At 33.1% G+C, this 12,402-nt stretch overlaps 1 protein-coding gene across 3 annotated transcripts in view; it reads left to right on the top strand.

The window, feature by feature from the left end:
• Nucleotides 1-3,371: 3,371 nt before the first annotated feature.
• Nucleotides 3,372-12,402, top strand: part of LOC126881122 (cellular tumor antigen p53) — an 82,626-nt gene continuing 73,595 nt past the window's right edge. Inside the window, exons 1-2 of one of the 3 annotated variants that reach the window (XM_050645176.1) lie at nt 3,372-3,641; nt 4,051-4,108. In XM_050645176.1, coding sequence (XP_050501133.1) covers nt 4,059-4,108 — 50 coding nt within the window. In that variant the 5' untranslated portion in view covers nt 3,372-3,641; nt 4,051-4,058. Of the gene's footprint in view, nt 3,642-3,831; nt 3,961-4,050; nt 4,109-12,402 lie in introns of those variants that run through there. The other 2 variants (XM_050645178.1, XM_050645177.1) reach the window with 2 other exon arrangements.

The raw sequence follows: 12,402 nt of genomic DNA, 5'->3' as shown, positions 1-12,402 counted from the left end.
TGGGGGTGAGAGTTAACTTTAAAATCTTAAATAGGAATCCCTGTTTTTTATTGCAGATTGAGTTTCCTCCTCAAAAAATAAGTAACATTTATTCGAAACTTTTTTAGAATTGTTGACGGATGGCGCTATAATCGTAAAATGCGATTTTTTTGCGCCATCTATCAACGATTCTAAAAATGTTTGGAATATATGTGACTTATTTTTCATAAGGATTCTAAATCAGCAAAAATAAAGGGGGCTCCTTTTTAAGATTTTAAAGTAAAAACTTGGTTCGACACATACTCATGGTTAGTCTACTCGCCAAAGTTGAAGGCAGAGCTTTGCAAGCATTGTATTCTTTTCAAACGGGTTTTAAAGAGAAGCGCAACTTTTATGGTACCCATGACATTTCCATTTAAAAACTTGGTCTAGGATTTAAATGTATGAATAATTTCTCACAACAGGGTTCAAACTAGGTTTTTTAAATGGTTTACGCTACAGTAGACTCCCTCTATATCGAGAACTGAAATGGTGGACTAATTATCTCGTTATGAGCGGATCTCGTTATATCAAACAACAATAATATGACGCCTTGTTTTGATTTATTTATTTAGTTTATTAGGTGTCGATGGTCAACCTGAATAGTAAACAATGAGACTTCGCCGTCATAAATTGTAAATTTCCTATAATATTCAATATCGGTCGATAAACAGGCAGAAGTTTATTACAGGTGGCCGAGTTTATTACAGCACTGGCCTCGATAATAAGACAAATGTTGGGCATTTCTATGTACAGGCAGTTGGGGCATTTATTTATTTATGACCATTACAACGCTAAAAACAGGTAAAGACACGTATTCTTCGATTTCAATTTTCCTCGTTGTAACCAAATATGCCTCGTTATAGAGCGTTATAGTTCAATAGGAATTTCATGGGACACCTAATCTACCTCGTTATAAGCGAACCCTCGTTATATCCATGTTCGTTATACAGAGAGTCTACTGTATATGTATATTGGCATCCGAAATATAAAAATGTAATGTGCAACATCTTCACGTTTGGCCCCCGTCTAAAAATTTTTATATGGGTGCCCTTGTATGCCAATATGTATATCATATAATATACCTACATAATCAGTATATGTAAATGTTTTTAGGTCTTTTTACGTCAATAATACAGTAGTGTAACTACTACTTATCTATGTATGTGTTAAATACCAAATTACATTATATTATGTATGTGAATGAATACAGTAGCAGTAGGTAATTAATATAAAATGTATGCAATATGTAGACATGTAAATATTTTCTTATTAAAATGCATATAACAAAATTACTTATTTTTTCTTGAGAAATTATTGGTAATTATAGCTTTTTGTATTGTTAATTTGTGTGGTCATCCTTAATGCATTGGTTGAATGGAACTTCTATTGGCGGCAAGAAATGGATGAATTTAACAAAGCCATAATTCGCATCTTGCAAACAAGTTGGTAAATACTCTCTGGGTGAATTCTAAATAAACTGCTTGTAACAATTTTATAGCAGGCAACAGTGTCTTTGTGTAGACAAATAAAAATTACTTTATGACCCATGCATTTTTCGACTAAAGTTCGAATTGGTAGGTACTCGTAACAAAGTAATAAATATTTATTACCCTAATAATATCTAATCCAGCACTACAGGCCCTTGACGACTGACCATAATACCAAACATAATTTAAATTTTTAGTAAATTGTAAAAAAATATATTCGTTGACCTGCAAAATATGCTAATAAGCGGTATTATCTAATTAGAACCTATTCCAATAAAAGGATAAATTTATTAAGGAGTAAATGGAAACGTTTCGGGAACTCGAATTTATATTCCATAAACCGGGATATTCCTATAACAGGGATTCTAATAAGCGGGTTCCACTGTATTTTAATGTTTGAAAAGTGTAAAGGCCGCGTCTCACCATCAAATAATTTGATCAAACAGTTTGAGCAAACTCCGGAAGTACGTCAAAGTGACGTCACAATTGCAGTTTTTTTGAAATTCTAAAAATCTGTGCTCTCACTGTCAGTCTAGTTTGATCAAATTTTTTGTATTGAGTTGTCTAACTTGTTTGTACTTTATTTAAAATTAAAATTTTTCATTATTATCCACAATGAACACTCAGGATGTGACGTCACTAACTGTCACTTTCAGTTTGCTCAAACCAGTTTGATCAAATAATTTAATCAAACAGTTTGAGCAAACTCCGGAAGTACGTCAAAGTGACGTCACAATTGCAGTTTTTTTGAAATTCTAAAAATCTGTGCTCTCACTATCAGTCTAGTTTGATCAAATTTTTTGTATTGAGTTGTCTAACTTGTTTGTACTTTATTTAAAATTAAAATTTTTTATTATTATCCACAATGAACACTCAGGATGTGACGTCACTAAACTGTCACTTTCAGTTTGCTCAAACCAGTTTGATCAAATTATTTGATGGTGGGACGCGGCCTTGAGACTAAAAAATAAAAAATAAAAAAATATGAAAAAATATTTTTAAGAATCGCTTTTCTTTAGTTACGAGTTAAAATTAAACATATTATAAAAAATCAACTAAAAAGCAAAAAATAAAAAAAATGAAAAAATCTAACACATTCATTAAAGAAAAGCGTGGTGCGAAAACCGTTTATTCGATGAAGACGCGCCACGCTTTTCTTTGACGAATGTGTTAGATTTTTTCAATTTTTTTTTTATTTTTTGCTTTTTAGTTGATTTTTTTATATGTTTATTTTAGTCACTCGTAACTAAAGAAAAGCGTTTCTTAAAAATATTTTTTTCATATTTTTTTATTAAATAATTAAATAATAGATCTATAAAGAAGACTTCTATTATTCAACAGTACTACACTACATTCACAATAAAGATGCACCAGAAATAAACAAACCAAGACACTTGAATGTTACGAGGAGCGAGGAGCACTCCTAAATCATGATTTTGTAAACCATGATTTGGGAGTGCTCCTCGTAACATTCAACGTGTCTTGATTTGTTTATTTCGTAGATCGTAGTGCATCTTTATTGTGATTTTAGTACTTTTTTATACACTTTTGCCAAACTTGGCAAATATGGATTTAATTTGAGGGTCATTTGAGCTTCAGTGTGTACGGTCAGTTTATTATAATATAATATTGCGATTAAAACAATTATTGCTACTGATAATATAAAATCGAAACTGTCGATGATTGGTGAGCTTTTTGTTGTAAGCATGTTGTAAGAACCCTTTTCTAAAAGTCACCATTATTTTCTAGAAGTCACCCTGTAGTTGCTTATGATGGAAGTTGTCTCGTCTCATATACGTGTTCTGTGCTCAGAACTAGATTGGCTGTGGTTGGCTGGTTGTGTGTCATGTGTCATGTCTATGTGTGTGTCTCTGTCTTATAGCTGTCTTATTTTATTTATTTTTTATTTTTATTTTATTCGGATCTGGTTGTTTTTGAGGGGATGGTTGTTGAATGTTTTTTCGTATGAAGCAAGTGAAATTGTGTATTTAAATTATATTATTTGTTAACAAGCAAAATTCTAATATTGGTGTGTTTAAATTGTTATAAATAAAAAACTACTGGTAATATTGCAAATTAGAATTTTTGAAATTGTACTCCAGGAGTCCATTCCAGCATCACGCTTTTTTGATTGTAAGTGAAAATATTTACCTTTTTTTAGAATAATAAGCATTTTTAAGAGTATTAGAGTATCTTGTGTTTTTTATGATTTGCTCAGAATGTTTTACATTAATATGTTCTTTTAAAGCTTAGTTATAGATTACTCAATACTTGGCGGTTTATCTGATAAAAGATAACTAACTATTATAACATAGATAACACAAAGATTTCAAAGAGCCGAATTTTTTTATTACACAATAATAAAGTAAATTATTGTTTTTGAAATTAAAGAAGCCCAATTTAACTTCTTTCTGACTTTTTTTGGTTCTGTATTGAATAAAAAGTATCAGAAGTAGGTATTAGATCCAGAGATACCAAAAATATTTTGTTATTAATATTTTTAGGTTTAACCCCATCCTTTCTATTACGTTTTTAATTTCAGCTTCAACCATGTCTTTTCAATCTGATGTATTGTCTCCTGAGGACCAAAAATTTTTGTAGTAAGTATTTAGTCTATATATTCTTTAATTCATTAAAGAACTGTGTAAATATGTTATGGAATAGTTTAAAATTTGTGAAAATATGGCACCAAGAGGTTGCTGAAAATTGGAGCAACAAGTGGTTGTGGTTGCTCCAACAGGTGATACATTGTAAGTTTACAGCCAGTCAATCAATTTTAATGTAAAGTTAATTAGCAACAAATGATTACTTTATAGTCCAGAAAGCCACTGCGCATTTGCTAGGAAAAATATTCTGATTAGGATTTTTTGCACAATCTTACTCAAAAAGGACTCCTTTTAACAAATTTGCATGTTGCCAGGACCAAAAGGTGATCAAAAATTTTTTAAACGTTTTTTTTTGTTTTTTTCCTAACATTATTTTTTTTGCATGGAAAATTCCAAACAGAAAAGGTCTTTAGTGACTTTTCTCTAAAAATGATAGTTTTTGACATATAAGTGATTAAAAATTGAAAAATTGCGAAATCGGCCATTTTTAACCCTCAAAAACTATGTGAAAAACTGAAAATTTGAATGTTGCCAAGGTAGGTAGATATTCTTTAAACATCGATTGATAAAATCCCGAAGAGTTTGTTGCAATACAATATTCAAAACTCCTTTGTTTTTTAATTGCTAATCAAGCGTGCATAACACTATTTTCCACCGACAGTATGGTGCAAATGAAAGGAATAAATTCGTTATTTCGTAAACCGGCGACTTTAAGGAAAAATCCTGAAACAGGTCGATTTTTATTTTTAAGTTATGATATTGTGGCATACCTATTTGGTATACTAGTGACGTCATCCATCTGGACGTGATGATGTAATCGATGATTTTTTTAAATGAGAATAGCGGTTGTGTGCTAGCTCATTTGAAAGGTTCTTCAATTCTCTATTCAGTAATATAAACATTTACATAATTGTTTATGCAGGGTGTCCAAAAAATTTTTATTAAATTAAATTATTTGACAAAAAAAGAAGTAGAAGGACGCCCTGTATAAATAATTATGTAAATGTTTACATTACTGAATAGAGAATTGAAGAACCTTTCAAATGAGCTACCACACGACCCCTATTCTCATTTAAAAAAATCATCGATTACGTCATCACGCCCAGACGGATGACGTCACTAGTATACCATATATGCCACAATATCACAACTTAAAAATAAAAATCGACCTGTTTCGGGATTTTTCCTTAAAGTCGCTGGTTTACGAAATAACGAATTTATTCCTTTCATTTGCACCATACTGTCGGTGGAAAATAGTGTCACGCACGCTTGATTAGCAATTAAAAAACAAAGGAGTTTTGAATATTGTATTGCAAAAAACTCTTCGGGATTTCATCAATCGATGTTTAAAGAATATCTACCTACCTTGGCAATATTTAAATTTTCAATTTTTAATTGCTTATATGTCAAAAACTATCATTTTTAGAGAAAAGTCACTAAAGACCTTTTCTGTTTGGAATGATCCAAAAAACCTAAGAAAACTTTTTTCCATGCAAAAAAAATAATTTTAGGAAAAAAACAAAAAAAAACTTTTAAATTTTTGACCACCTTTTGGTCCTGGCAACATGCAAATTTGTTAAAAGGAGTCCTTTTTGAGTAAGATTGTGCAAAAAATCCGTATCAGAATATTTTTCCTAGCGCATGCGCAGTGGCTTTCTGGACTATTAGTCTTGCAACTAATTTGGAAATATTTTTTTAATTTATGTTAATTTTATTTTAATTTATACCTGAAAATATCTATGAATATTTGCTGCATAAATATATCTGGACCTCAGAGGTAAACTGCACTATGTCGACATGGTGTTGTTTTGAATAAGTTTTTTTAATCCACTTGTTCCACTTTTGTAATCCACTATAATCCATGTTTTATTTTCTTCTTCACGTGCCATATCAGAATTATCCGACATTGGCGATCACCATTGCGAAGGCTTCTCGATCTTCTGCAATATGGAATAATTTTCCTGCATTTGATATCTGAGTCCATTCACGAATGTTTTTTAACCAAGAAACTTGTTTACTTCCTACACCTCTACGATCCTCTATTTTGCCTTTAACGATCAGTTGTAATATTTTATATCGACTTCCCCTCACTATATGTCCCAGATAAGACATTTTTCGATGTTTAACAGTCTTTAGCAGTTCTCTATCTTTGTTGACCTTCCTTAGTACTTCTTCATTAGTTTTTCTTGCTGTCCAGGGTATCTTCAAGCCATCCAGTGCCTCCCTGGTACCCATAGCATTTCTAAAACCAAATTGGGTATCTTCGAGATCTTCTTTGCATTTGCGTCTAATTCTGTTGTGAAGTATTCTTAGGAAAATCTTAAGAGTGTGGCTCATTAGGCTAATTAATTGATATTCTGAGCATTTTCTCGCATTGTGTTTTTTAGGTATTGCGACAAAGATGGATTTGAGCCAATCTGTGGGAATCACTCCGGTGTTATATATTGAATTAAAAAGTCTTACTACTACTTTTATGTTATCATCCTCTATTAGTTTCAGCAACTCAGTTGGTGTATCATCTGGACCACAAGCTTTTCTAATTTTAGCACTATTTATAGCATGTTCTACTTCGCATTTCATAATTTCTGGGCCGTCAGTACAGTTTTGGTAGAATTCGGCAATATTATTCCTGTCATCTTCAAATAACTCTGATATATACAGTTGCCATTCTTTTCTTATTTCGTGCTCATTTACAATAATTTTGTTATTATTGCCAACGAGCACAGAGGGAACTGTTTTATTTACAAAACCTAAATTCTCTATTTATTTTTTTTTTCTTTTCTTAAGCAGTGCCGGAACGGTGTTCTGGCACCATGACACCTCTGAAAATATGGTCATATTGTCTTTCAACCAATTATGGGATATATCAGATTTATATTAACATCCTAATCAAGAGAAGACACCAATAAAACCAAAAGCATGCTACGAACAGCCGAAATGAAGACACTAAGAGCAATAGCAGGGAAGACAAGAAGAGATAGAATACGAAACAACATCATCAGGGAACAATGTGGTGTGCAAGATGGGGCAGGCAAAGACGAAGAGAGTGGTTCAGTCATGTAAAAAGAATGTAGGAGCACGCACTACCAAGAATTGTGCGTGTTTTATAGTATACTACACTCCAGTAATTTTGATCCTCAACTATTGGAGAAAATTAGCCTCCATGTTCCCAGTAGACAAACGAGGCTAAATCAACCCTTTTACGTTAGACCCATCGCACAAACTACGGACTCAACTCCTTCATGTCTAGAACACCAAGGTTTGATAATCAATATTCCCAAAGTTTAGATTGCTAGTTTTCCAAAAGAATTGAAAGCTCAGTTTAAGAACTGTGTGTGGTAGCTTGATGTCCTTGTGTTTTGTACATTTTTTGTTTATATTTGTTATTTAATGTTCCTATTTTGTATGATTAAAATTTTTAAATTTATTGTAGGTTAGGTTAACAATCTACATACTGTGATTTATTTATAATGTTTATACTGTATGTATTTTAATTGGGTGACTGCCCGTTGATAAATAAATAAATACATAGAAGGAAAACCAGCATGCAAGCATCCACCGGGGAGACCACCAAAAAGATGGAGAGATAGCTGGCAGTCTATCTCTCAAGAAATATTTCAACGTTGGAATTAACAGATCGACAGATCTATAACAAGTATATGAAGAAGAAGGAGGTATATTATCATTAAAATATGGTCACATTGTCTTTTGAACAATTATGGGATATGTCAGATTTATTTATGGGCTATATCAGATTTTTATGAAATTCAAAGGCTCTACTTCACAGTTGCTCGAAATGACATAGTGTAGTTTACCTCCGATGTCCCCATATATTTGTGGCAGTGTTAGTACTGTTCAATGCTATTACAGAGTGTCAGGGTTGGTAAAAGTAGGTTTTTTGCAAAAAAAAACAGGTTTTTTGCTTTAAACCAGGTTTATTTGACACAAAGTATTATAAGTCTAAATGTTTTAAAACGAATAAATTATTTTATAAAATAATATTAATTACCAATGAAAAAAGTGATTAAAGGTACTATTCCAACATCAACGGCAGTTGCAGTTATCGCCATGACAGACATCACTACTTTGCCCTATTAATTTGTATGAGACTGATTCCGACATCTAAATGCAATTGCTGTCCGTCAGAACGTCAGTTGTTAATAATTATACAAATTATTAGTGCAAAGTAAATAAGTATGTCGTGGTAACAACTGTAACTGACGTCTGCTGCCTGCCGGCGATGTCGGAATCATACCTTACGACAACGTTTATTTTTATTTACACACACAAAAGATTAATATAACAAAAAAAAATCTTTAAACGTAATAATATTCAACTCAGACACAACTGACTAGCGATTTTAGTACGTAATTTTTTTGTTTTTTGTCAATTTTGCCAAAATTAACAAAATTACTAACTATTTAGTAATTATTAACTATTTAGTAATTATTTTTTTGCCAATTTAACAAATTACTTACTAAAATCACTAGCCAGTTGTGTCTGAGTTTAGCGAACCGACTATATGAGTTTTTTTAAGATATGAAAATTTGTGTGGAGAAAGAGGACTGAAATAAAAAGGTGACTATTATTTATATCTTCGCCGTACATGCCAGTCAACTTTGACCGGTTGTATCTCAGGAACCACTCATTGCAATTAAACGTCTTTTCTTTTAAAAGAAGCGTCCTACCCCGTTATTAATCCTTATCTACAAGAAAAGATAAGCCGAATGGAAGCAAAAACTGAACCTGTTAAACAACCAGTTTTAAATGAGTCAAACAAAAAACACCTTAGTCATATCAAACAATTAACTCCAAATTATGCAATTACAAATAAATTTCAAACACCGGTGTTGCCACCTGTTGCCGAAAGTAGTGGAATACCTGATAATAATTCAACATCTGCAGAACTTATTAATGCACAGTTAAATAAAATGCAAACTTTAATAAATATAAATGAAGATAGGGGACAATACAATGATGGTTTTACGTTAGTGCAATCAAAGAAGAAAACTAGACAAACAAAAAAGAACTACGGTGAAAATGATAAAACTACCGACTTAGCAGTTCAAAGAAAGGCTTGGCTTTACCTTTCTAGAGTTAAACGAAGTGTCACAGCAGAAACTATCTTCGATTATCTAAAAGACCAGGAAGTGTTTAAAGAGGCTGATATTATTGTTAGAGAACTACCAACTAACGAAAACCAAAACAAATGTTTTATGTGTGGTGTCAACTTCGAATTAAAAGACGAAATCTATAAACCGTCGACTTGGCCAAGATCTGTCGTTTACAAGCGTTTGGATTTCCGGAAATACCAACAATATAATCGTCGCTCCTAGGATTTTTAAATAATTTCTTCGTTAGGGACTCTCAAACCCAAAGTAAATGTCAAACTTCCATAGTTCACCAAAATATCCGAAGTATTAATGCAAGGAAACCGACAAACGTATATTTCCCTATTTTACCTATTTTACACTGCAATATACAGGGAGGACTTGCACGTAAATCTTACGATATAAATTTGATACTTTAAAGTAATAATGTGAATCTTAGTGAACACTGGTTGAAAGAAGATAAACTTAAAGTAACCAATATTGAAAACTTTAATTTAGTGTCTTATTTCGCAAGAAATGATAAAGAAAGTGGAGGTGCATGCATATCTGTAAATAATAAGTTCAGTTGTGAACAGCTAAATTTACGTCTATGGTGTATTGAAAGCAAAGTTGAAATATGTGGAGTAAAATTCATTAAATTTCACATAAGTGTACCTACTAGAATTACTAAAATTCTTCAACATGTATTGACAACTTTTTTTCCAATTTAGATGCAGTGGCGGCTGGTGGGGTAAAATTTTGGGTAGGCCAAGCCAGCAAATTACATATAGCTATGTGTAATCAGTGGCGGATCCAGAGGGAGGGGTCACGGGGTCATGACCCCCCCCCCCCAAATATTTGAAAACCCACTTATCCTATTGGTGGTAAGACTAAAAGTGACCTTGCATCAGAGAAAAGTAATCACCCTCAAGATCCATGACCCCCAAAAAAAAAAATACCCGCCAGTGTGTGTAATACATATTTTTTTTTTTTGAGAGTGGGAATCTTCTAAAGACCGTACCAGATGAATCGTACCTGGCGTGTGTTGGATTCAGAGTAAACGGAGTACATCCGAATGCAGTTCCCCGTTCCCCCACTGGGGGCCTTGCCCCCGGATGAATCCGTGTTACGATAGGTTTGTTCTAGCATGTAGTTTTGTATGGTTTGACACCAAATTATTGTACTGCTTTATTGTGCATGTTCCATCCACAAACTGTTAACAAACTGTTTTTTGCTAGAACACTTTTTTATCGGAGTAAAATACCAAAAGTATTCAAATTTTCAAGATTTATGCTAAATATTAAAAATTAATATTATAAACGTAAATAATGTTAAGTAACATAGTCAAAACCTATTACTTTCATTTAAAATTTGTAAACGTCAAACAAATAATTCCACTGCGCAACGCACAAACTTAAAATCCGGACAAAATCCGCAAACTCTTTTGACCGTTTGACGCCAGTTTCCAAATCAAAATTTACTGTCGTTAGAACGTCCGACCAGTAGTTTCAAACTAGTAATCTGTTTGCTTGAACGCCATCAAACAAATGCGCATGTTCCTGATGGTTTCAAACCGTTTGAAACTGACGCTAGAACAAACCTATTGCCTACCAACTAAACCCACTCTCGGCTTACGCGCGTGGCACGTCTTTCCAGACCGTTCTCTCGCGCGCACAGCCGCTCTTTTGCTGTTCTTTTCTTTTTCTCTCTGTTACTTATATTGCTCTTGTTTACCCCTGTTGTCTCTCTCTTTCTATAATCAGTAGACAGTGATGAAAGCCGATTTTGCGTCATTGTATTTCGAAGAGACACCGAGAAGAGATGACTTTATTCGCTTTAAAGTGGAGAAGGTTCTTTCAACTGAAGCGCTTGTTGCAGGTATTGTAGCAAGTAAACAAAATAACTTGTAGCTTTCAGGAAGAATTTCATTGGTTTCGTTGTCAAACATACTTTTAATTAGTTCTAACAAACTCTTGTCGTGAAAATTTTCACGATGATTAGAAGAAAAAATCATTTCCAGTTCAGTTTTTAATAAGGATTTATTAAAAAGTAGTTCATATGTATCCATCAATGAGTCCAAAGCTTTTTGTGGAAATTTAGCGCCATATTGTGTGTGAATCTTTTATTATCGCCCAATTCCAGAAATAAATTCCGTTTGTTTAAAAATATGTTACAATAATTATAGATTATGTTACAGTTACATATTTTTGATCATAATTTAAAAGAAAATTTATAAGTACAGTAAAACTTGCCATATCCGGATCAATGTGGCGACAGACCGATCCGGATATGAAAAAATCCGGATATCAAGACCACTTCTGTGACCACTTCTTTTATAGTCTCTGAAACTTTTTCTTCTTCATACATTCCAGTAATCAACGCCGTTAATAACTTTCGTCGATAGACATGTTTTAAAGATTGTATAATACATTATTTCGCCATCTTTTAGTTCTTTTAGGTCGTGATGAGAGGGTGCGTTGTCCAACAGCAGGACTGCCTTTCTCAGTAGATCCGGACGGCAGAACCGTCCGGATATGGGGAGGTCCGGATATGACAGGTCCGGATATGGCAGGTTGTACTGTATTACAATTCGATAATTACGTTACAAGTGGCAACGATGGTCGGCGAAGGCCCGATCGTCTGGTGCCTAAACAGCAAGCATAACACGACAATATAAATCGTTGTCCGGCAAGCGACTTAACTTCAAACGCTCTTTGTACGGAGATCTTATGTGAGCGGGGTCGGCCGGCTCCGAACGGGCCTATTAATGATATTTAAAATGCCTGGATACGATTCAATGCTCTCTGATAATATATAACATAGTTGTTTTAACGGAAGCTAATGTATTGAGTGATTTAGTACATTTAAAAGTTATTTACATGCATTAACATAATTTTTGAATATGTTTTTCAATTTTAAAGCTGTTAAAATTATTGGGTAGGCCCGGCCTATCCTGCCTACCCCCAAAAGCCGCCACTGTTTAGATGTTCAAAAGTTTAGGGTATGTGACATTTCTGTCAGATCATACTTATCAATTATGTGCTTTTGATATGAAAGTTACTGGAGAAAATCCTCAAACTATTTTTACCAGAAACTTATGCGATGCCAACTTAATAACTTTTCTCAGAATATTTTAGCTAATATTGATTGGAGTGATCTATATGTAGCTGGTAGTTTTGAAGAAAATTTTTCAATATT

This window comes from Diabrotica virgifera, chromosome 3, assembly GCF_917563875.1.
Source record: "Diabrotica virgifera virgifera chromosome 3, PGI_DIABVI_V3a".
Taxonomy (NCBI): domain Eukaryota; kingdom Metazoa; phylum Arthropoda; class Insecta; order Coleoptera; family Chrysomelidae; genus Diabrotica; species Diabrotica virgifera.
The sequence above is the reverse complement of the archived record's forward strand: the minus strand, read 5'-3'. Positions and strand labels throughout refer to the sequence as shown.